This window comes from Bos grunniens, chromosome 14 (genome assembly GCF_055505025.1).
Source record: "Bos grunniens cultivar Pamir isolate PY7600 chromosome 14, Bosgru_T2T1.0, whole genome shotgun sequence".
Classification (NCBI taxonomy): domain Eukaryota; kingdom Metazoa; phylum Chordata; class Mammalia; order Artiodactyla; family Bovidae; genus Bos; species Bos grunniens.
The window spans coordinates 18,228,916-18,253,886 of record NC_141178.1 but is presented as its reverse complement, the minus strand read 5'-3'; the positions used below and the strand labels follow the sequence as shown (position 1 = coordinate 18,253,886).

Here is a 24,971-nt window from a genome sequence, read left to right as displayed (position 1 = left end):
TCTTATACTTTTAAGTATTTTGCACATTTTCTTGTTGAGACTTCATTGGTAAAAAGTAAAATGGCTTAGTATTTTAAGTATTTTGGAGAAGAGGACATGAATGTTAACTCAGATATAAACTAATATAAACTAATAGAAACACTTTAATAGATTGTTTTATTATGAAAGCTACTTGATTTGTTATACAGGTTGAACAAGAATTAGCCTTGATTAATTTGGCTATAAGTTAATTTTTGGTTTTGGTGGTTGTCAGTCTTACCCACAAAAGACAAAGAAAATGCCACAGAGATTATTTCCATTTGTTTTTGATTTATGCTGATACACTAGATTGTTGAGAGCATATTTTGTATACTTTATTATGTTGTAGATTTTCTGGTTGTGTTATGTGGAAAATGTCACCTTGTGACAAAATTTATATGTATGCTTTGATAACATGGAATACTGCATGAGATCGTGCAGTGTTAAAAGTTATAGTTGTACTTAGCATGAGTGTGGACAGACTTGATTTTGAATCTCATATCACATTGTTTTTAAGAATTGAGAAGGGTTTTAATACTATTGCTAGAGTAATCCCGAGCACACAGTAAGCTTTTTATAACTCTTACTTATCATTCTTCATCTCCATTTCTGAAGTTTTATTTTTATTTTTATTTTAAATCAGATAGTTATTCAACTATTTAATGTACCTATGTGCCAGGAACTGGGCATTTTTAATAATGAACAAAAGGTGAAAATCTCTTCCCTCTTGGAACTTACTAAAATCTTTGGATTTGCAGAGGGAAATTTTTTTATTTAAACTACATTTATAGCTGAAATCTGGCACAAGGGATACTGATAAATATCTGGCTGTTGGCAGTTATTCATAGCAATGCTTAACCCATAGTATATGTTAGGACTACAGGCATGCTTAGGCATGTAGTATTTTAATCCCTTTCATTGTATTCAATACATTATACTTAAAAGACTCTTTCCAGAAATGCTAGATGTAAAATTTTGTCTTTTCTCTTGCATTTCATACTTATCAAAATGACCATTTTCTGTATCTGACACCAATTTTACTTCACCCTGTGATTTATTTAACAGACTGAGAAATAATTCTTAGCTCAGAGTGAAAAGAAAACCTGATCTGGTTTCTGTTTGAGATCTCTGAGGGTTTCTGACTTAAAATTCTTTCTACTCTTCTGAGGGCCAGAGAAGATTAAGCTTGTTTAAAGGACAGTATGTATTTCTGAAAACCTCTGTTGAGAAGGGATCTGGGAGGCCAAACCTCTGTGGTGATTTAATCAGGGTAAAGTTAGCTGGACTGCTTCTTGAAGATGCCAGTCTGTACAAGCTCAGAGAAAAATCTGGCCATGGCCATGGCTGAGGAAAAGGATTGTGGTGAGGGACATGTAGGAGGAGAAGTATAAAATCTGTCTTGGATAAAAATATCGATTACCTTCTGCCTAGGAGACTGTACATTGTCTAGGTAAATGGCAAAAAAATGGGCATTTTGGTGTCTGTCATCACTTGTTTCAGTTGGCTAAATCTACCCTGCTATTAGCACACATTATCCATGTCATCTCCTGTGACTGCTTCTGACTTTACTGGGAAGCTTTGAATATGCAGGAACATTTATTATACTAGAATATAAAAAGTGGTTTAATATTTGTGAGCAGAAAGACAAATACAAAAATAAAAGTATTTTTTCTTTATAACCACAGGTTCACCCTATGATCGATAAAAAGAGTTATTGAGTGAACAAATCTGACTACATGCATTAATATAAATTGTATATCTTAGGAACAGTTAATAAACCATTTTAAAGTAATGTGCTCAACTGTAATCAGGTTTGTGAAGCTTTGAATGGATTTTCTGACATTTAAATGGCTCTAAATACTAACTTACTCTGGTGGAAGAAACTGTTAATGATGGATAAAAAAGAATTGCACCATAGGCTTAGGAACTAAAGAATATGTATTTTTAGAATTTTATGCTGTCTGTATGACTCTCATTCCCATCCTCTTCGGGTTTTAGCCATAACTTGCCCAACTTTCGACATGCTGGAAATGCTTTTGTAAGCTAACCTTTTAGAAATTTTATAACAGAGAACAGATCCAACTTTGATTTTCTCCTGAGGAAACAAATACATGTGCCTTAGAAACAAGAACTGAGTTGATATATAAGACACAGGAGACATATCAACTTTCTCTTACTAATTAGTCAGCTAAAGAAGTTAGCTTTAGATAAGCATACTAAATGGCTTGGTAACACTCCACCCTGAAATTAGACAGACTTCTGCAAATAGTCTGGGCAGTTCTCGACAACTGTAGACCTTCCCTGCAGCTTGTACAGGAAAGCAGAACAGAAAGCATCCTATCTAGGAAAGCAGATCCTGAAAGGAGGAACCAGGAAATGAGCCTCGCTTTGTCTAGACTGTCTCTCAAATACATAAATTAAGTCATTCCTTTTCCACGGAATAATAACTTCTTGCTAGTGGAATCATGAGCTTTTTGATTTGAATGTAAAACCTGACTTTTCTCCTTAACTGGACCAACTGATTTCAGTGTTTCTCATTATATTTTTTTGTTCTTTAAAGATTTTGTTAATTAAGGCTTTGTGCTTACCTTGGACTCCTGGATAAAAATTTCTTTCCCCTCATTTTTTAATTAAAACATTTATTAAGATTATTATATCTTTCTTAGGATTACATTTCATGTTAGGTATAGTTTGTTCTTGTTCCCTTCATAAAGAATTTGCTCTAGGTGGAATATACAACCCCAGTTGGTATTCCTGCTTCCTTGGTGCTTTTTTATGGAACCTCTAGTATTGTCAAACACTCCCAGGAAATAGATGTCTTGGTCAAATAAATTAACAAAATAACATTTACTATTTATGTACACGATTGGTATGTTAGTAGCATCAACACATATACACTATGGTGTGTAAAGGGGATAGTTGGGGAGAAATTGCTGTATAACACTGGAAGCCCAGTCGGTTGCTCTGTGATGACCTAGAGGATGGGGTGGAGGTAAGGTAGGGAGGCTTAAGAAAGAGGGTGTATATGTATCATTATGGCTAATTTCCATTGTTGCATGACAGAATCCAACACACGTGAAAATTAAAATAACAAAAAATAAAAAATTATCTTAGCAAATCCTATAGTAAAAAAAAAAAAGGACTTTAATTTTGCTTGCTGCTGCTACTGCTGCTAAGTCACTTCAGTCGTGTCCAATAGTTGGCAGCCCACCAGGCTCCCCCGTCCCTGGGATTCTCCAGGCAAGAACACTGGAGTGGGTTGCCATTTCCTTCTCCAATGCATGAAAGTGAAAAGTGAAAGTGAAGTTGCTCAGTCGTGTCCGACTCTTTGCGACCCCATGGACTTCAGCCTACCAGGCTCCTCCGTCCATGGGATTTTCCAGGCAAGAGTACTGGAGTGGGTGCCATATGTCCTAACTTACCACTGAGTTCTTTCTTAGTATGCATCACCTTTAGTAATCCAACAAATAGAAAATATTTCTGAAAAAACTCTTCTGTTTCAGTTCCTTTCCCTCTTCCCCACTTTCTTCCTATCCCTCCACCCCTGCCAAGTAGAAAGGTTTAAGCATTTCAAGTAACTGGAGACCTTTAGCTGAAAAATAGAGATGGAAAGTTAAGACTTGAGTTAAATAAGGAATCATAAAAGGAGATAGAACTGTCTTCTGAACCATGGTTTGGGTACTGTTTAAGCTAGAGATCTTTTAGTTGGTTAACCAATATTATTCAGTTATTTCTATGAACTGTGGAGCGTGTTATTTTCACAAATAATACCTAATGCACTAGAGCATTGGAAATTTTCTTTAAAGCAAATACTTTACCATTTGCTTCCATTATAATTTGAGAGTTATTTTCTAGTGGAAAAAAAGCGTGGCTCCCACACAATGAAAATCATCTTCAGGAGTCCTATCATTCTGTTTTCAAAATATGTGAATGCTTGGTACATTTAATTCCTTGATATATTATACAATAAAATGATAAAATGTGCTTAAGTTACTATTAGGATTGAATATGTATGAAGATGGAACACTTACATAGTAAACACTAATTATTAGCATAAGAAAAACTTTCTAGACAAAATACCCTAACTTTTATGGTTATCAGAATTCACAGTCATTAAAATATTTGGTTAGTATTATTAAAGGTAATCCCGTTTTTCTTTGTAATTTGTTTAGATTGAATGGGACTTAAATGTTTAGCTATGCACTAGGAATATCTTAGCTTTTCTATTTAAAAGAATACTGCAGAGTATCATGAAACAAGTTTGATGTACTTTCATTCTAACATTTGAGTACATATGATGTGCTGTGACTATTCCTTTCTTTTCCTCCCCCCCACCTCTCTCTTCTCTCTTTCTTACCCTCCCTCCCTCCACACACACGTTGTTTTATATAAATACCGTAACTCTTTCTTGTTATTATGTCCTAATTTTTGAAATACATCAAAACCTGCGTTTTCACAAAAGTCAAGTGGCCAGATGTTTAATCAATGCTCGTCTCAGTCAAAGTGTAATAAAGGGATGAACTTCTGGAATACAAGAATAAATATAAAATTCTAAGAAATAATTTTTTTAAATTAGCAATCAGATATTAAATGTTTGACATCATAATGCTAGGACTGATTATTACTCTAACATGTCAGCTGTTAGTTTTCTCCTGATAATTACTGCATATTTTTAAATGTTCTAAATAGATAAGCACTATCTATGAGCAGTCATTTTCAACAAACTTAAGTCTCTAGACTCAAAACTATAAGAAATTTTCATCTTAAAGGAATTTATAAAGCTGTTTGGAAATTTGATTATTGAGAAGAAACTATGTTTTTGAGTCCTCACTTTCCTTGGTATAGCATGTTTTTATGGATATTTTGCTAGATTTTGGAACTTGTGAAATTTTGAAATGGCAAAATTGACATTCTGCTTTTAATTCTCCTCATCATGATGTGAAGAATTCCCAAAAAAGGCTTTTTCTTGAAAGGCTATCTCTAGATAGCCTACATCACTAGTTAGAAATTGTCAGTTCTTAAAAGTTCTGCTTAGTGATATACTGGTATACTGAATGGCCTCTACAAAGGTTAGAATTATGATTTAGCCCAATTTCTGCTAAACTGCTTCATATGTTTTATATGTTTGCTCAGAAAGAATATTTTCTTCCTAAATTTATCTAGTTAAAGCAATCTTGACATTCATATTTCCTATAAATCTGTTCCCTGTTTAATAATTTGAAAGCTCTTAAGTTTGTATCTAAATTTGGCTTTCACAATCATCACTAAATATTTTACATTTTCTTCTTGCCGCATAGTGTACATTTATATACTTAAGTTGTCCAGTAAAATTTCATCATTTAAAGCAATTAGATTTCTACTGTGTTGTCTTAGAAAGGCTTTCAGCATTTATTTAAAAATGAATATTCACATATTAATGTTTAAATGACATACATTATTTATATTGATGTAGAAATGATAGTGGTCATTCAGTTCAGTTGCTCAGTCCTGTCTGACTCTCTGTGACCCCATGGACTGCAGCATGCCAGGCTTCCCTGTCCATCACCAGTTCCCGAAGCTTGCTCAAACTTATGTTCATCAAGTCGGTGATGCCCCCCAGCCATCTCATCCTCTAAATGCAGAGGTACTAGAAATGTCACTGAAGCAGTCGTTTGCTTATTTGGCCTCCTAAAAGGTCAGGCCAAAGCTGAAGCTGTTTTTGGCTGAATACTGAGGCTAAGCCAGACTTTTGTTGTTGTCTGTTTGTTGAATCACTAAGTCGTGTCTGACTCTTTTATGACCCTATGGCCTACAGCCCACCAGGCTCCTCTGTCCATGGGAATTTCCCAGAATACTGGTGTGGGTTGACATATCCTTCTCTAGAGGAATCTTCCCAACCCAAGGATCGAACTGGTGTCTCCTGCATTTGCAGGCGGATTCTTTACCATTTAGCCACCAGGGAGGCCAAACTTCAGTGAATCCCTACTAGATGTTTAAGAACTTCCCTGGTGGCTCAGACGTTAAAACGTCTGCCTACAATGCAGGAGACCCGGGTTCAATCCCTGGGTTGGGAAGATCTCCTGGAGAAGGAAATGGCAACCCACTCCAGTATTCTTGCCTGGAAAATCCCATGGACGGAGGAATCTGGTAGGCTATAGTCCATGGGATCGCAAAGAGTCGGACACGACTGAGTGATTTCACTTCATTAGATGTTTGGGAAAACTTAGTTGTAGGCAGTTTATGTGTAACCTTAATTCAAGTAATAAGTGGCAGAAGTGGAGTCTGATAGTCTAAAATTTTGTTCTGCTTGTGTAAATTGTGATTGACTTTAAAAAATAGTTGGTCTTACCATTGTGCCATACACATACAGGTCTCCCCATTCTGTCCCTCCTCTTCTCTTCTTTTTTTTAAGAAGAATTAGGGTAGAGAAGAGATTTAGAAGAGAATACCATTTTCTTTTCACCAAAATTACTACTGTTAGAAAGACTGATTAAAGTTATAACTTGGGAGAAAATAAAGAGTCTTTGAAGAATTGTTTTCTTTTTATTGAGACTGCAATGAATAAGTCCTCAGGGAAATCTTAGAGCTCAGGGAAACAAAATTTTCCTAGATTACCCTGTGCTGATTTAAACTGCCTTAATTCATTCATGTTTGAACATGTTTATGATAGATGATGGTAATTAGAAAATGGCCTATCAGAAATAAATTAGAATTTAATATATAAAATTTAAGTTTAAAGGTGAGATTCTAAGGGGGCAAGAGGTCCAAAATTAGAGAAGCTTCCTTACTCTTAATATTTGGCATAATTTAATAGATTATCTTGAAATTCAACAAAAATCTCTGTTATAGCTAGTATTTAAATTTTATTGCCAGTAACAAGAGATGCCCTGAAAACTCCCCTAAATTTCTAGGCAAAAATGTTTGCTATTTACAAAAGCCTCTTATGCATAGATGACTTGTTTTCTTTCAAAGAGAACCACAAACTCTATACTTTTTAATTGAAAGGTCTGTAGATAATTGATTGTACTTATGTGTAGTTGTAAGAAATAATACAGAGATATTCTGTATATCCTTTGAACAGTTTTCCTCAGTGGTATAATTTTACAAAGCTATAAAGCAACATCACGACCAGGATATCAATATTGATACACTCTTCTTGTCTAGATTTCCTTAGTTTTACTTGTACTCATTTTTGTGTATGTATTTGGTTATATATCATTATATCACCTGTAGGTTTGTGTATCCACCACCATAGTCAAAGTATTGAACAATTCCATCACAAAAGGATTGCTCATATTGAAAGATCTTGCTTTTTAAATACATCCACCTTGCTTTTGCCCACTCCTTGCCCCCACCCCATTTCTAACTTCTGGCCACCACAGATCTGTTTTCCATTTCTAAAATTTTGTCCTTTCAAAAATGTTTTATAAATGAAATAATAAGTATATAAGTTTTTGAGATTGACTTTTTAGATTCAACATAATACCCCAGAGATTGATCCAAGTTGTTAAGTGTATCAACACTTTTGTTTTTGAGTACTATCCCATTATATATATGTATCATAGATTGTTGAACCATCATCTGTTGAAGACATCTGGGCTGTTTCCAGTTTGGAGCTATACAGTTTGGAGTTTACAGAGCTGCTGTAAACATTTGTGTATAGGCTTTTGTATAAATGTAACTTTACACTTCTCTGGGATAAATATCTAAAGAGTGCCCAGAATTTATTTAAGTCAGAAATTCTTAAAGTGCCAAAAATTGTAACTCAGAGAAGAGATATTAGTCACAAATCTGCTGTTCTCAGTCTTTTATCTGCAGCAAAAAAAAGAAACACACATTTCCTGATTGAGAATTGAGAAAGGAATTGGTGCCAAAGACTATTTCTGCCATGCATCTTAAAAACAAAAATATGAGAATTTATGCGTAAATACAAGATAATGCACAAAATGTATGAATTGGCCTCATAAGTATATAAAGAAGAAAAAACCCTAATACCAGGGAAGCTACTGTTGAGATTTTTGATGTATTTTTAGTCTTTTCTATGTGCAAACAATGCTAATTTAATAGAATTTTTATAAAATTAGGAATAGGCTATATATACAGTTTGGTGTCTTAGTTAAAAGTTGAAAGTTAAACTTGAGCAATATTTTTTAGCCATTTCTATGTCTTTTGTGAACTGTGTATTTTTTCCCATTTTTATATTGATGGGAAGATAGGTTTCATGAGTTTATGACTGTTAGCTCATGCATAAATATAAAACTTTTTCAAGAATAGCATTTAAATTGGATAATTTTTTTACTTAATGAACATCTCTTATTTTGCATTACATTTTGAATCGTTTTTCTTATTCTTAACAGGTATGCTGTGATAGCGTTTGGATGTGCTAGCTGTCCAAAATTAACTTGTGGGCGAGAAGGCTGTGGAACAGAGTTTTGCTACCACTGTAAGCAGATTTGGCACCCCAATCAGACCTGTGATGCTGCTCGACAGGAGAGGGCTCAGAGTTTACGTCTGAGAACTATACGTTCTTCATCCATTAGTTACAGTCAAGAGTCTGGAGCAGCAGGTATTTACAGCTAACTTCTAGTAAAATATTTGGCACATACAGAACACCTGTTATTTTAATTCAAAAATGCAATAAATATTCAGTCCCTGGTCTCTTTTGAATTGTGTTTTACGTGTTAGCATTTCTGTCCCAGAAGCACTCGTTTTTTTCTGTAGAAGAAAGTGGTATTGAGTTGGAAAGATTTTATTGTCCAAAAATAGAAAGGAAAAAAGAAGTGTCACAGATGATTTATATGACTGATAGCTGAAGATGGTCCGAAACTGTTGTTTAAAATAAAGGTGTTTTATGCAAAGCTTAGCAATTATTTTAAATACTAATATTCCTTAGAGATTATTTCTTTTTTACTAATATCACACAGTTACAGATTTTAAATAGTATTTTTTGGATCCTTTTCACTTACATGTATTACAAAATACAATTTTTATTTCTCGATATTACCAATTCCAGGATCAGGGATTCAAAAATCATACCTTGGTGGGGAGTACACTAAGAAACTTTGTCTTCGGCTAGAAATTTAAAGTTGCCTGGAAATCTATACATGAGCAAACATACATCATAAATCTCAAAAATTAGAAAAAGTCTGACCATCGTACATTCATAGAATTTTCACTTTTTATTGAAACTTCAGTCATTTTTAGAAAAATATTTACTGTTTTCATTGATTATTAAAGGAAAAAACTTGGAAAATACAGAAATTTATTAAGAAAATAATTTATATTCCTACCAGCAGCATATTTTAAAAGAGTCATGTATTTTATGCTACTAGAAAAAGAAGTGTTGCTCAATATTTAAAGTTGAATTTAAAATTAAATAAACTTTAAATTCAACACTTGATATTTTATATAATGGACATGGATTTTCTTGCTTGTTCACTGATTCACTTGTTTTATTTCCTTTCTTGAAGATTTTAGGGTAGAACTCCAAAGGTATTATTAATAATAATTTGTAGGTATTGTTTCAGAAGCAGTTCCAGGAAGAGCCAAATATACCTAAACTGTCCTCTGTAGAATCAGCTAAAGCTATCCTGGCATGCCTTACTGTTACAGCCTTTAGCTACTTACATGTGTGCTCAGTTGCTCAGTCATGTCTGACTCTCTGTGACCGCATAGCCAGGCTCCTCTTTCCATGGAATTTCCCAGGCAAGAAATTCCCACTGGAGTTTTAGTTTGCCTAGAGCTGCCTTTGGTTCTCATTTCTTTTTTTATTATTTTACTATTCTTTGTTCTCATTGTTCTCCTGCTGTTTGAAAAATGTTTACAACTTGAAAATTTAATGTAAAAGTGTTCCTTTTCTTGAGAGGGGGAAAAAAAGTGCTTTATATACTGAAAATAGCAGGCTAAAGCTATCAGTTAACAAACTATACACATAAAGATTTTTTGGCAATGCTATAGTTGGTTATCTACTAGAAATTGTTATTTTTAGACGTTTTATATACTAAACGTGTCTGTTTTCCTAATAGCTGATGATATAAAACCATGTCCACGATGTGCTGCTTATATAATAAAGATGAATGATGGGAGCTGTAATCACATGACATGTGCTGTCTGTGGTTGTGAGTTTTGTTGGTTGTGTATGAAAGAAATCTCAGATTTACATTATCTAAGGTAAGCTTATAGAAGGGGCTACTTATATTTAAATATAATTTTATATTATAAGACAAAAGGACTTTTTTTTTTGAAAAAGGATTATCCTTAGTATTACTTAAAGAGATCTATTTTATTCTAGCTACTTAAATTGAACAGGAAGCCAATTATTACGCCAGTCATTTGAGATTAATAGCTAGTCAAAAATAGGAAACGGAAATTTATTTTTTCTTTTTTTTGTTTGGCTTTGTGTTTTGTTTTGTTTTGGCCATGCCACACAGCCTGTGGAATCTAGTTCCCCGACCAGGAATTGAACCTGGGTCAGTGAACTCACCAAGTCCTAACCATTGGGCCTCCAGGAAATTCCTGGCTTTGTTTCTGTTAAACTAGAAGGTTAGCATTTAATATCTAATTAGCTAGGTCACAAATATTTCCATTTGATTTTCTCATATATAAATTTCCTCATTTAGGTCACAGAGTGAGTTTATGATATGTTCAGATAATTTTGTGTCTTAATACAGGGATAAAACAAACATATTTTGCATCGATTTACTCTTCAAAGATAAACCTAAGGTTTTGAGGCCAATGGAAGACAAGGAATGAATGTTTAACCTGAATCCCAGCTATTAGTATCCATTTAATATAATTTATGGTGGTTCTTACCTTGATTTTTTAGCTTTTAATAAACCCAGAATTCAAAAAAAGGGGAAAAACCCCTCATTCCTAAATTTGAGAATTTTTATAGTCATTGCTGAATGTACTGTAGTCAGTTGTTACTGTGATGTTTTGCAGCAGTTACTTTACATTGTAATTTTTTCCTTTAGTCCATCAGGATGTACTTTTTGGGGGAAGAAACCCTGGAGCCGAAAGAAGAAAATATTGTGGCAGCTGGGCACACTTGTTGGTGCTCCGGTAGGAATTGCCTTAATAGCTGGCATTGCTATCCCTGCCATGATCATTGGCATTCCTGTGTATGTGGGCCGGAAGGTAAAGTGTTTGACTCCTTGTTAATTCATCATCTCATTTTTAATCTTTAGATTTAAGATTAATGGTTTTGCTTTGTGTTTGTTTTGTTTTTTGTTTGTTTTGAAAGGTCATTTTTAGCATCTTAAATATCAAATAATTACTATTTTTTCATAAGATAATACATTTTCAGTGTTTGACAAGCTTGTATGTCTGCATGAAAGTAGACTTACTTGAAAATTATCTGAATCTGAACACTTCAGCACATTTGCATTATAAACTTCACATAAAATTTTAAAGTCTACTCATCTGACATTTTTCTTATCCGTGTGTCCTTGTACACTCAGGTCTATGAAGTTAATAGATAATCTGTGCCTTCAAGGCAAAAGAATAATCCATTCCTGAGTTATTTCCAACTTCAAAGTTTTTTTTCTTATTGCTATTACTAAATACGTAGTTTTGTAGATTACAATCATTTTGTGAAAGTCTGAATGCCCAGTATTTGCCACTGTCCTGAGTAATGAATTATACTTCATTAGCTAAGCAAATGATTTTTTATTGAAAGGTTAAAAGGATAATGTATGAAGTGGTTAAGAAGTCTTCTGCTGCCTAAATTAGTAGAATCTCAGAATTGAGAACTAACTTCAGAAATTATCTAATCCCAACCCTGCACCAAGCAGAACAAAGTACAGGAATTTTTAAAAAGGGAACTAACATTTGTTGAGTTTTAACTGTGTGGTAGATGTTTTATATACTTTGACTCATTTTGACCTCAATTTATGTTAGAATATTGAAGTTTTGAAAAATTTATGTAATTTATCTTAAGTTACACAGGAAGAAGCAGACCTAGGATTTAAACCCAGATGCCCAAATTCTTTATGTACGATCCCTGATAAATTTCAAGCTAGCCATTTGGGCACCTCAGTAGTGGGGAAAACACCAACAGCCCATCGTGCTGTCAGGGAGCTGTACTGAAAATTCTTACGTTGAGTCAGAATCCATTTTCCTTTAAATTGTTTCATTTGATTCTAGTTCTGACTTTTGGAACAAAACTCAAGACAAGGCTGATCCTCTTTCATAGAACAACCAGATTTTTTTTTTTTTTAATGTTCAACATTTATAGTCAGAAATAATAGTACATGTTATTTTTTAATTAGCTTGAAACTGAGGCCAAACAGAGATATTTACAGACCAAATGTTTATTTCAGAAGGTTTTAAGTAACTAAACTTAATTGTTAAAGTCCCAAACATAATAACAGATTTTAATTTTTTTATAGAGTTGTCCAAAGCAAGGTTTTGCTAAAAACAAAACTATTCAGATACTTTGAAGTAGAAGGGGAAGAGAGACTGTTGTACTGTACATACCTACAAATAATTTATAGAGGAGAGATTATTTACCTCATTGTTCAGTCTTAGGTGCAGTAACAAGTCCCCTTTTTTCAAATGTGTCCTCAAATGGTTGCAAGTTGATGCATTAGTTTTCCATTGAAATCATGTTCTCTGTGGTGTTTAGGGATACAAACCATCCCAGGAAAACCTATAAAATTGATAAAGTACTTAAAAGTGAGCTTTTTTTTTTTTTACAATAACAAATAGAAAATGTGACACAAAATAGTAAAACAGAAAAAATTGAGCCAGAAGTTAGTAGGATGATATGATCACTGTAATTGAACATTAGTGCTTGAGGATGCGGAATTTTCTGGAAGACTCAGCTGCGTGCTTTTGCAAATCTGTTCCATCAGTTTTTAGCTTTGGCTTTTTTCTGCTTCAGTGCTAAGTTTTCTAGGGATAGGAGTGGCAAGGAATACTGGAGAATAATGAAAGGTGCCTTGGGAAACTGCCATCTCTGCTTGTATGGACTGCTCGGGAAGTGTAGAGGCCCATTCCTTGAAACATACAGTCCGTTCTGGAAAACAGGATTCTGACTAGAATATAGAAATGTTCCTTGTTCATGCCTGCTTTGCCTGTCTCCCCACCCCAGCTTTCTCACTGTTTAAAACATCCCACAAGATTCATTGTACTTTACAGCCTTCAAAATAACCACATGATAATGATAGATTATGTTGTTTTGCTTCATCTGTAAAACTGTTTTTAAGTCAGGTATTTTACTTTAGAGACTGCCTGTACACTTTTGAGGCTGTTTTGAATCTGTCTTGAAACAGGGGGGAATGTACTTTATTAGTTTTAGCCCTTGGAAATCACAAGAACAAAGATACTGAGCTATTTTCTGAAGTTCCTATATCTCACAAGCAACTTTCATGGTGATATTAAGTTCTGTTTTTTAGTAATACCTATACTCTGTAGAGATGCCAAATAGATCGGACTGCTGTCCTCTGGCAGGATTATTTGTTCTTTTTGTCTCTGTGAACTCCGGGAGTTGGTGATGGACAGGGAGGCCTGGCGTGCTGCAATTCATGGGGTCGCAAAGAGTAGGACATGACTGAGTGACTGATCTGATCTGATCTGATCTGACCCCTTATTTTGAGCTGTAAATAAGAGTCCAGGATCTTGAGTCATTTGATAATATTTTTCTTCATAAAAAGGAATCTGAGAAAAAATTCATTCTTTTTAGTGATATTTACTTATTAGTACTGCTTTTTAAGGTCAGGTTTTTTTGGTCTTTTTTCCAAAGACTGTGTAAACCTCTTGCAGGAACCAGTTTTTACTTAGGGATGCTTATTTAGAAGGCTGTGGAATGATACATTTGTTAGAAGTAATCCTATTGGTCAAATATCCAGCTCCTAACTATGTTGAAAATAATGTTCTTAATGTTGTCTTTGTTCAAAACATGATTTATCCTGTTCCTGAATAAGATTATAAGGACTACTTTTACTCAAGACAGTTTAAAAATAAACACAAAGTAAAACCTATTAAATAACTGTTTTATGTAAACAAATTATTAATAAAGCAAATGATAATATGATTTAAGAACAATAATATATTTACCTTGAATTTGGACACTTAACTATGAAGTTATAAGATAAATCACTTTACACTTCCAGCAAATCTAGGTCTATTTCATTTAAATTAAATACGTAACATGGTTTTTCTTTAATCCATCATCCCCATTTTTATTTTTAATTCAAGATTCACAATCGATATGAAGGCAAGGATGTTTCAAAGCACAAACGGAATTTGGCCATAGCAGGTGGTGTAACATTGTCCGTAATCGTGTCTCCCGTTGTAGCTGCAGTAACTGTAGGTAAGAAATACTTAAAAATAGTTATTACCTCACATTTTATTTAAAATTTTGTGGAAGAAATTTGAAAACCAGAGCATCTTATTGTTAAAGATTAGAGAGTTACTTTTATTTAGGGACAGTAAGCTGAACCTATAGAAAGCCTCTCATTTAGTAACCAAATTGGTTACAAGTAATATAAACTTAAGAGGCTAGCCATAGGGATAGTTGGTAAATTACTAATGGTTCCCCACCAAGAGAAAGTTTAGAGCCCTGGCACATGAAAGATTATATATATATAACCTCATATGTGTCACCTGATGGGCTAGAAGCTTTGAATCTGCTTGCATCCTTTAATAGTTGGGTGAATCTGCTTTGGTCAAGAGTTACAGAACCCTAACACTTTTCTCCTGTATACTTTATCTTGAGAAAACTTTCTAAAATGTGTGTTTCTGTGATTTATTTTTTGGTTTGTAATGACCAATTTAATTCCTTTTTAGGTATTGGTGTTCCTATTATGTTAGCTTATGTCTATGGTGTTGTTCCAATTTCTCTCTGTCGAAGTGGAGGTTGTGGAGTCTCAGCAGGCAATGGAAAAGGAGTCAGAATTGAGTTTGATGATGAAAATGATATAAATGTTGGTGGAACAAATACAGCTGTAGGTAAGTCCTTTCAGCAAAGGAAGAAAATGTACTTACTAGTGGTAATAGTGTAAGTGGGAGGCTGTAGGTAACATGCTTTGCTCTCTTACTAGTCCTAATAGTATTCACCCAGAAGTATATCAGAGAAGAGCTGCTGAGGAGAGATTCACAGATGAAAGAGGGTGGAATGGTTCTGGGTACCTGTAACCTCCAACAGAAATCTAGTATCTTAGAAAGTCTAGACTTTTAATCTTTAATTTTGTGTAAAGCATTACAAATCAGTAATAAAAGGATAGAAGAGAACTGCAGTTCATAAAAGAATAAATGCAGATACCCAATGAGTAGAAAATACCTTCAACCTAATGTTATTCAGATAAACAGGCATTATTTTTAAACAAATGGATCATATAAAGGCCATCATAGACTACCAGTAGGAGTATAAGTTACACTTTTTAAAGTGTGGAAGTTTTTCTTAAAGAAATTCCAACAGTTCTTATTAAAGAAGTTGTTTCATGGAAGTACAGGCATACCTTGGAGGTGTTACACGTTCTGATCCAGACCACTGCAACAAACATCACATTAAAGCAAGACATGAATTTTGGGGTTTCCCACTGCATATAGAAGTTATGTTTAGACTATACTATAGTCTATTAAATGTACAATAGCATTATGTCTAAAAATGTGTATATATCTTAATTTAAATATACTTTATTGCTAAAAAAATTTCAGTCATCATGGGAGCCTTCAGCAAGTCATATTCTTTGCCCGTGTAGGGTCCTGCCTTGATGTTGCTGGTTGCTGACTAATCAGGGTGGTGGTTGCTGAAGATTGGGGTAGCTGAGGCAATTTCTTAAAATAAGATAACAATAAACTTTGTAGCGATTGCCTCTTCCTCTTCCCTTCCCAAATGATTTCACATGCAGTGCAGTTTGATAGCATTTTACCCACAGAAAAACTTCTTTCAGAATTGGAGTCAGTCCTCTCAAATCCTGCCACTGCTTCATCAGCTAAGTTTATGTAATAATTTACATCCTTTGTTGTCATTTCAGGAATTTTCATAGCACCTTCACCATAAGTAGATTCCATCTCAGGAAACCACTTTCTTTGCTTATCCATAGGAAACAACTACTCATTCATGAAAGTTTTATCATGAGATTGCAGCAATTCAGTCATCTTCAGGCCCCAGTTATAGTTCTCTTGCAATTTCCACCACATCTGCAGTTACTTTCTCCATTGAAGTCTAACTCCTAAGGGTTGGAATCAACTTTTTTGTTATTTCTTTACAACTCCACCTAATGTTGATATTTTGATCACTTGCCACGGATTGTAAAAGTTCTTAATGGCATCTAGAATGGTGAATCCTTTCCAGAAGGTTTTCAATTTACTTTATTCAGATTCATCAGAGGAATCGTTGTTTCTGATGAATGGCATCTATAGCCTTAGAGAATGTATTTCTTAAATCATGAAGTGTTAAAAGTTGAAATGAACCCTTGATCCATGAGCTGCAGAATGGATGTTGAGTTGGCAGGCATGAAAACATTAATCTTGTCATATATCTCCATCAGAGCTTTGGGTCACCAGATGCATTGCCAGTGAGCTAGTAATATTTTGAAAGGAATCCTTTTTTTTCTGAGCAGTAGGACTCAATAGTGGGCTTAAAATATTCAGTAAGTTATATTGTAAATAGATGTGCTGTCATTTAGGCTTTGTTGTTTCATTTATAAAGCACAAGCAGAGTAGATTTAGCCTAATTCCTAAGGGCCCTAGGATTTTTGGAATGGTAGATGAGCACTGACTAGCTTCAGCTTCAAGTCACCAGCTGCATTAGCCCCTAATAAGAGAGTCAGCCTGTTCTGTGAAGCTTTGAAGCCAGGCATTGACTTCTCTCTAGCTATGAGAGTCCTAGATCGCATTTTCTTGCAATAGGAGGTGTTTCCTCTGTATTAAAAATCTATTATTTAGTATAGCCACCTTCCTTAAGTATCTTAGCTAAATCTTCTGGATAACTTGTTGCAGCTTCTACATCAGAACTTTTGCTTCACTTTGCACTTGTATGTTACAGAGACAGCTTCTTTCCTTAAACCTTGTGAACCAACACTGCTAGCTTCAAACTTTTCTTCTGCAGCTTCCTCACCTCGCTCAGTCTTTGTAGAATTAAAGGCAGGGCCTTGCTCTGGGTTAGGCTTTGGCTTAAGGGAATGTGGTGGCTGGTTTGATCTTCTATCCGAACTCCTACAACTTCCTCCATGTCGGCGATAAGGCTATTTTGCTTTCTTATCATTCATGTGTTCACTGGAGTAGGACTTTTAATTTCCTTCAAGACTGTTTCCTTTGTGTTCACAGCTTAGCTAAATGGCACAAGAGGCCTAGCCTTTCAGCCTGCTCTGACGTTCGAAGAACATTCCTCACTAAGTTTAATCACTTCTAGCTTTTGATTTAAAGTAAAAGATGTGCAGTTCTTTTCACTTAAAAACTTAGGGGCCATTGTAGGGTTTTTAATTGACCTAATTTCAATATTGTTGTGTCTTAGGGAATAGGGAGGCCAAGGAGAAGGGAGAGAGAAGGGGTAACAGCCCATCGTCAGTGGAGCTATCAGAACACACATTTATCAGTTGTTAGTATATATGTGTCATGTATCGGCACAGTTCATGGCACCCCAGAACAATGACAGTAGTAACATCAGAGATCATTGATCACTGATCACCATAACAAATACAATAATAATGAAAAAGTTTGAAATGTGACAAGAGACACCAGGTGAGCAAATGATGTTGGGGAAATGGCGCTGATCAACTTGCTCACAGCAGAGTTGCCACAAACCTTTTACTTTTTGACTTCCCTGGGCTCAGACAGTGAAGCGTCTGCCTTCAATGCAAGAGACCAGGGTTCAGTGCCTGGGTTGGGAAGATCCCCTGGAGAAGGAAATGGCAACCCACTCCAGTTTTCTTGCCTGGAAAATCCCATGGACGGAGGAACCTGGTAGGCTACAGTCCATGGGGTCGCAAAGAGTCAGACACAACTGAGCAACTTCACTTTCTTTATTTTACTTGTAAGTGTATATATATATATATATCTTTGAAGTGCAGTAAGCTGAGGTTTATCTGTAATCTGCATGTGTGTGAAGATAATGTTCTATTTCCTACCTCCCATTTTCTCTTGGACTCACTCCAATTAGATTTTGGTCCCTACCAGTCCAAAATTTCCTCTCTACCACTCCACCAAAGCAGAGTCACCAGGTACCTCCATGAAGCAAATATAGTGGCCCGTTCTTGATTTCCATCTTACTCTGACAGTATACTTGACATGGTAGAGCATGCCCTCCTTAAAACATTTTCTCTACTTGTCTTCTCTTATCTTGTGGCCACTTCTCAGTCTTTTTTGCTGATTCATTTTCCTTTCCTAACCTCTGAATTTTGGAGTTTCCCAGGGCTCATTCTCAGATTTATCTATACTCACTCCCTAGGTAATCTCTATTAAATAATATATATAGACAGATGACTCTTAAATTTATATCTAGGCTAGAACTGTCCTCTGAACTTCAGTTTGTACATGTAACTCTTCTCTTTAATCTGCACTTGAATGTCTTAACAAGAATTGCAAGCTTGACTTCTCTATAACCAAACTCTTCACTCTAAAACTTGTTGGCCTCTCAGTCATCCTTACCTCATTAAGTAGTCTCTTTATTCTTGCTATTGCTGTGCTAAAACCTTTACTTAAGATTACTCTCCCCTTTTCATCAGCAGATTCTGCTGGTTCCTCCAGTGTTTAGCCATAATTCAACCATTTCTCACCATCTCTGTTCCACTAGTACAAACTACTCTCTTCTTGCCTGTGTTATAGTAGTAGCGTTTTATGTGATCCATTAGTTAGATCTAACTTATGTTCAGAATTCTCTCAGTGCTTCTGACTGTACCAGGGGTGAGGGAATGGAATCCACAGCCGCTACCATGGCCCATAAGTCCAGCTGTGGTCTTTCCTGAGCTGCATCTTTGAACTCTTCCCTTGTCACTCTATTTTATACCTCCTGTCCTTGATCCTGAGATGCCAAACATACTTCTACTGCTAGGCTTTTAAACTTGAAGTTTCCTCTGCCTGGATTACCCTTCCCCCAGATAATTTCATGGCTCACTCCTTCACTTCCTTTTCAGAGAGGGCTTCTCTCATTACACTATATAAAACAGCAAACAGGCATGCAGGCTCACACACAGAGATGCATGCACTCCTCATCACTCTCTGCCTTTTACTGACTCCTCTTTATTCTGATTCATTTTTTCTCATAGCATTTGTCACCATGTAATTGTATTTATTGCTCTCCCCAATTGGAGCATAAGTCTTTTGAGGGCAAGATGTTTGTCTCTGATTCACTGTGTCCCAGCACTTAGAAACAGAGTTGGGTTATATAATAGGAGCTCAAATATTAGAGCAAATAAGTAAATTCTCCAGTATAAAGCATGTGAAAAAGTACTGAAAGATTGAAATATAATGGTATCAGACCTCATAATAACTTACAATCGGAACTATGGAATATATTCAGAAGTCAACTTTTGACCCATTCTTACTGACCTCAAGACACCCTTACTGAAAACCATCACATAATTTTCCTCCAAAGTCAGCTAAATTTTTCAACAATTAGGTTCTTTATAGAAATTTTAAATCTTCTAGATTTTCATCTAAATTGCAGGTGTACTTCATTTTATTGCACTTTATAGCTCATTACGTATTTGTACAAATTGAAGAAAGTTTGTGGCAATCCTGACTTGTCAGATGATGGTTAGCAATTTTTAGCCATAAAGAATTTTTTAAATCAATGGTATACACAATTTTTAGACATAATGCTATTGCACACTTGACTGTAGTATAGTATAAACATAACTTGTATATGCTCTAGGAGGACCAAAACTTCAGGATTCACATTATTGTGATATTTGCTTTATTACCATGGTCTGCAACCAAACCCACAGTTCCTCCAAGATATGCCTGTAGTGACCATTTAAAACTGAGGCCCAGTCCTTAATCCAGCTTCGCTGTGAGGTGTTTCCCTTTACTATTATCCCATAGTTATATGTCCCTGACTCCAGACATCTTTTCTATTCCTCTGTATGTTTTACACTTTATATGAAAATGCATCCTATCTGAAAATCACGACAGACTCTTAAGGAGAGGGAAATTAATAATCACACTAATTTCTTTGAAATATTTGCATTTAGACACAACTTCAGTAGCAGAAGCAAGACACAACCCCAGCATAGGGGAGGGAAGTGTTGGTGGTTTGACTGGCAGTTTGAGTGCAAGCGGGAGCCACATGGATCGAATAGGAGCCATCCGGGACAACCTAAGTGAGACGGCCAGCACCATGGCGCTCGCCGGAGCCAGTATCACAGGGAGTCTGTCAGGAAGTGCCATGGTAAACTGTTTCAACAGGTAAGAAAACTGCATTGTTTTGCTTTAACTGTAAACTAATTAGATGAGAATTTTGAACACAAAGCACGATGATTACATATAATCCTACTGTGTCAGGGTTGAAAACAATAAGGTTTCAAGTAAGTTTTAAGGTTTCAGAAAATGAAATTTAGTGGTGAACAGTGAATGAGGAGATCTGATGAGGTAAAAACCAAATCTTAGGGATAACATTATGCCATTTTTTTGTTCACTACACTTGTCAGATTTTATGAGTCAGTGCTGGAGCTTCTCTGGTGAACACTGTAAAGGCAGTGATTAAGCCTGTACTTACATCTCTTGGGAGGCAGCCACAGCTGGATGTTGGGAAATGAGACACTGGCTGAAGCCTGAGGGGACAGGTGGTGTCAGGATGTCGGGAGTGCACAGGCTGAGTCCAAGAGTCTGCCTGGGCCCTTTTCTGTATTAATGGTTATTTAATTCTCACAAAGTCTTTTACCAAAAGCTATGTAGATAATAGGTAGGATAAGTTAAGCATTTTTATCTTCTCTTATTTCCTCTTTAATTCACTTTTATTAGCTTTAGGGGTTTTTTAAATGTAGGGGAAAATACATGAATTAAAAGATAAATCAGTTATAGTTATTTTTAGGTAGTGTGCTTTTAAACACAAACTCTTAAGTTACAGTGGTGTATATTATTATTTTTTTAAGAGTCAGGTGTTAAATTTAGAACCATTTTTAATATACAGATGCCCAGAATTTTTTGATTCATTGATCTTAGAATGGGTTTTAATGTATTCAGATTTGGTGTTTTGCTGGTAGGCTGCAGTCCGTGGGGTCGCTAGGAGTCGGACACAATTGAGTGACTTCACTTTCACTTTTCACTTTAACGCATTGGAGAAGGAAATGGCAACCCACTCCAGTGTTCTTCCCTGGAGAATCCCAGGGATGGGTGAGCCTGGTGGGCTGCTGTCTTGGGTCGCACAGAGTCGGACACGACTGAAGTGACTTAGCAACAGCAGCAGCAGGGAAGCAGAGTGCCACACCCTAAGTGAGAATGATGGAGCATGTTTAAGCATCCATTCTAAAATCCTTTCTATTCTATTTGTGTTACTCTGTAACTACCTTACCTGGCAGACAGCTAATTTTCCCATTTTATTCAGATAACTGGTACTCTTCAGTATACTGCAGTAGAATTTGAATAATCAAATAAAAGGAAGCTGAAAAAAATAATGTTTATAGTTGTCTCTAAATTAGCTTCTTGTTACTCAGTTACTTGAAGATAAGCATACTCATAGTAGTGCTGATACTATGTATAATTTTTGTCTTTTTCTGATACCCCTCTCTTTAAGGTTGGAAGTACAAGCAGATGTACAGAAAGAACGGTACAGCCTAAGTGGAGAGTCCGGCACAGTCAGCTTGGGGACAGTTAGTGATAATGCCAGCACCAAGGCAATGGCAGGATCCATTCTGAATTCCTATATCCCACTGGACAAGTAAGGAAAAAGTTGTTGTAAAGTCAAAAGCATTTTTAGATTAATTTGTATCCCTATCATTAAGCAGAATTATGGTAAATAATTGTTATCTCTTCTGTTAGGTTCTCTGAAAAATGTAAGTAGTGAGAGATGTCCAAAACAGGCAGATCCATAGAGACAGAAAGGAGATTAGTGGTTGCTCGGGGTTGAGGGGCGGGGAGAATGGGAACTGGCTGCTAATGGTACAGGGCTTCTTTGGCGGACAATGAAAATGTTCTTGAGTTCAGTCATGGTGATGACTGGACAACTGTGAATATACTACAAACCACTGAATTGTGTACTTTAAACAGGTGGATTTATGATATGCAAATTCTCTCTCAATACAACTGTTCTGGAAAAAAAATGGAGAAGGTAGCGTAGTACCTGGAACAGTGTAAGAAGTGAGCATGGTTGCTTTTGGTTTTTTCTTTTTCCCCCTATTTGAAGCATTGTTATAAAGACAGTTCTCTTATTTCAAGCAGCTTTTTTCCATTAGTAGAATGTATCCTGCATTAATTTGTTCTGATGCTTTTATACAGTCTTTTAACATTTCACCCAGAAACTCTCCCCCTTTGATACATTTGTATTTAATAAAAAATAAAAAAAGAGGAAGTCAAAAATTTATATTTGTTTCACTTCTGTTCCAGAGAAGGCAACAGTATGGAGGTTCAGGTAGATATTGAATCAAAGCCATCCAAGTTCAGGCACAACAGTGGAAGCAGCAGTGTGGAGGATGGCAGTGCCACCCGAAGCCATCCTGCGGGCTCGTCCGGTGGCTTGCCTGAAGGTAAATCCAGCGCCACCAAGTGGTCCAAAGAAGCAACAGCAGGAAAGAAATCAAAAAGTGGTAAATTGAGGAAAAAGAGTAACATGAAGATAAACGAGACCCGAGAGGACATGGATGCACAGTTGTTAGAACAACAAAGCACGAACTCAAGTGAATTTGAGGCTCCGTCCCTCAGTGACAGTATGCCGTCCGTAGCAGATTCCCACTCTAGTCACTTTTCTGAGTTTAGTTGTTCTGACCTAGAAAGCATGAAAACTTCTTGTAGTCATGGTTCCACTGATTATCACGCCCGCTTTGCTACTGTTAACATTCTTCCTGAGGTAGAAAATGACCGACTGGAAAATTCCCCCCATCAGTGTAGCATTTCTGTGCTTACCCAAACTGCTTCATGTTCAGAAGTTCCACAGTTGAACCATATTGCCGAAGAACATGGTAACAGTGGAATAAAACCCAGTGTTGATTTATATTTTGGCAGTGCACTAAAAGAAACAAATAACAACCACTCACATCAGACAATGGAATTAAAAGTTGCAATTCAGACTGATATATAGACCTATAAATGCTGCAAAATAATTACCACTTGAAAAACCTTGTTTGGAGCTGGTTGAACTACAGATGGCTGTTTTTTAAGTTTCAAGTTGCCAGCAAAGGCCGGGTTACATAATCATAATGCAGATACGTTTTCTATGTTCAGCAAAGCATTGTGTTTCATGTGGATCTTAATTACCAAACTATGAAATGAAAGCTTTAAAAGTGCATTATCGTAAGGACAATAATTCTTAAGAGAATTATGTTTTGTGTGTTTGCCACAAATCAGTGCTTGAAGCACATACTTGTGTATTTAGATAGAAATTTGGCTTAATTTATAATCAATATAAAGTACTAATGCAGTTCTACAGCATTCTTATGAAGAGAACTTGAGGCTTAGGGATAAGTGGTTAGTGACATTTTATTGAAACCACTAAGGGATACTATTTAAAGAACCTTGCAGGTTATTCTCAGTATATGATATTCTTTGTAACATTTCTGTTCATAACTGGGCATAAATTTCATTTCTTCTTCACATGCAATGTGGATATATACAGCTTAATGCAGCCCATTTGCTACCATGTGGATACTTAGACACCTTGAGCAAGATTGTGGCAGTTTTGCACAACTTTGAAATAGAAATACCTGGTACTCTATTTAGCTTGTATATTGTTGCCATCTTAGAAGACAAGTGTAAAAGTAGGTAATTAAGTATACTGACAGCACCAAATAAGATATACGAAGCTGCAAAATAAAATTCCATTAGTTTATAAGTATTACAAAAAGTCACCTTTCCCAAAGGGGAACTTTGCACCCCGTTGATCCTTGGTGCCTTGGGAATAGACTGGATTTTAAGGGCCTACATGTTTTGAGAGTTTTGCTGTATTGTTTTCCATAATGTCCTCCTTAGTCACCTTGGATTATGTAGAAAAATACAGGATAGAGAAACATTAGTATAATTACAGTAACAATGCTGAAAAAGTATTAGCCTACCAAAGACACACTCAGGCTTTAGTGAACAACTTTACATAATAACCTCAGTTTTTAGCACATACCTTCTCCAGTCATGAAATCAAAGCATGGCGCAGAGTTTGTACCAAGTACTAAGGAGGGGTCCGTGTATGGCTGGCTTTATTTTCCTTTGCTCTTGTTTATGGAACATGTTCAACTGACATAAACAAAAGTTGGCCAAAATATTGCCTATACTGTTAACTTCCAGTATAATTCCCTTAAATAAAACAGGCTCACCTCAGTGATTAGCAGTTAAAATATTCCATCTTACATGTTTCTATTAAGTATTACCATTATGGTGCTACTAAGCGTTTTCTTTTGATAAAAGGAAAAATGCCATGGGCTGCAGTCTTCTTTCATCACTTTTCTCACCAGGCCCATTAATATGCTTATAACACTAGTGCCAGTTATTTTATTTGATCATGCTTATTATGGTATTTGTATATTTGTCTGCATTCCAATTTTGTTCAGTAGTGAGTGTGTAAACTGCATACATGAAATAAATGTAAATACTAATGTATCGCTGCTGTATGGTTTGTGCACAGGCGTTTTTATAAGAACAGAAACATTCATTTGCTGTATGGTAAGTTCATAAATATTGCAAGCCACTGAGAGGATTCAATATTCTAGTCTCAGCCCAGAGAGAGGCATCTGCTGAAGTTCTCAACAAACACTGTTTGAAAGTATCCTTTCTTCATGTCAAAGACCCGCCTTCCTTCAGAAAGAAGCTGCTTTCTTCACTACAGAATTTAATTTTTTTTTTAAGTAGATTGGTTAGAAAGTAAATAGGTCTGTTACTAAATTATG

General features: G+C 35.7%; 1 protein-coding gene across 2 annotated transcripts in view; it reads left to right on the top strand.

Moving 5' to 3' along the window:
• The window catches only part of RNF19A (ring finger protein 19A, RBR E3 ubiquitin protein ligase), a 55,399-nt gene extending 30,715 nt beyond the window's left edge, over window positions 1-24,684 (top strand). For both annotated transcript variants that reach the window (XM_086336145.1, XM_086336146.1), the window contains exons 3-10: window positions 8,355-8,563; window positions 10,023-10,167; window positions 10,971-11,133; window positions 14,197-14,311; window positions 14,788-14,949; window positions 20,136-20,349; window positions 21,677-21,820; window positions 22,486-24,684. In XM_086336145.1, coding sequence (XP_086192271.1) covers window positions 8,355-8,563; window positions 10,023-10,167; window positions 10,971-11,133; window positions 14,197-14,311; window positions 14,788-14,949; window positions 20,136-20,349; window positions 21,677-21,820; window positions 22,486-23,176 — 1,843 coding nt within the window. In that variant the 3' untranslated portion in view covers window positions 23,177-24,684. The remainder of the gene's footprint in view (window positions 1-8,354; window positions 8,564-10,022; window positions 10,168-10,970; window positions 11,134-14,196; window positions 14,312-14,787; window positions 14,950-20,135; window positions 20,350-21,676; window positions 21,821-22,485) is intronic.
• Window positions 24,685-24,971: the final 287 nt, after the last annotated feature.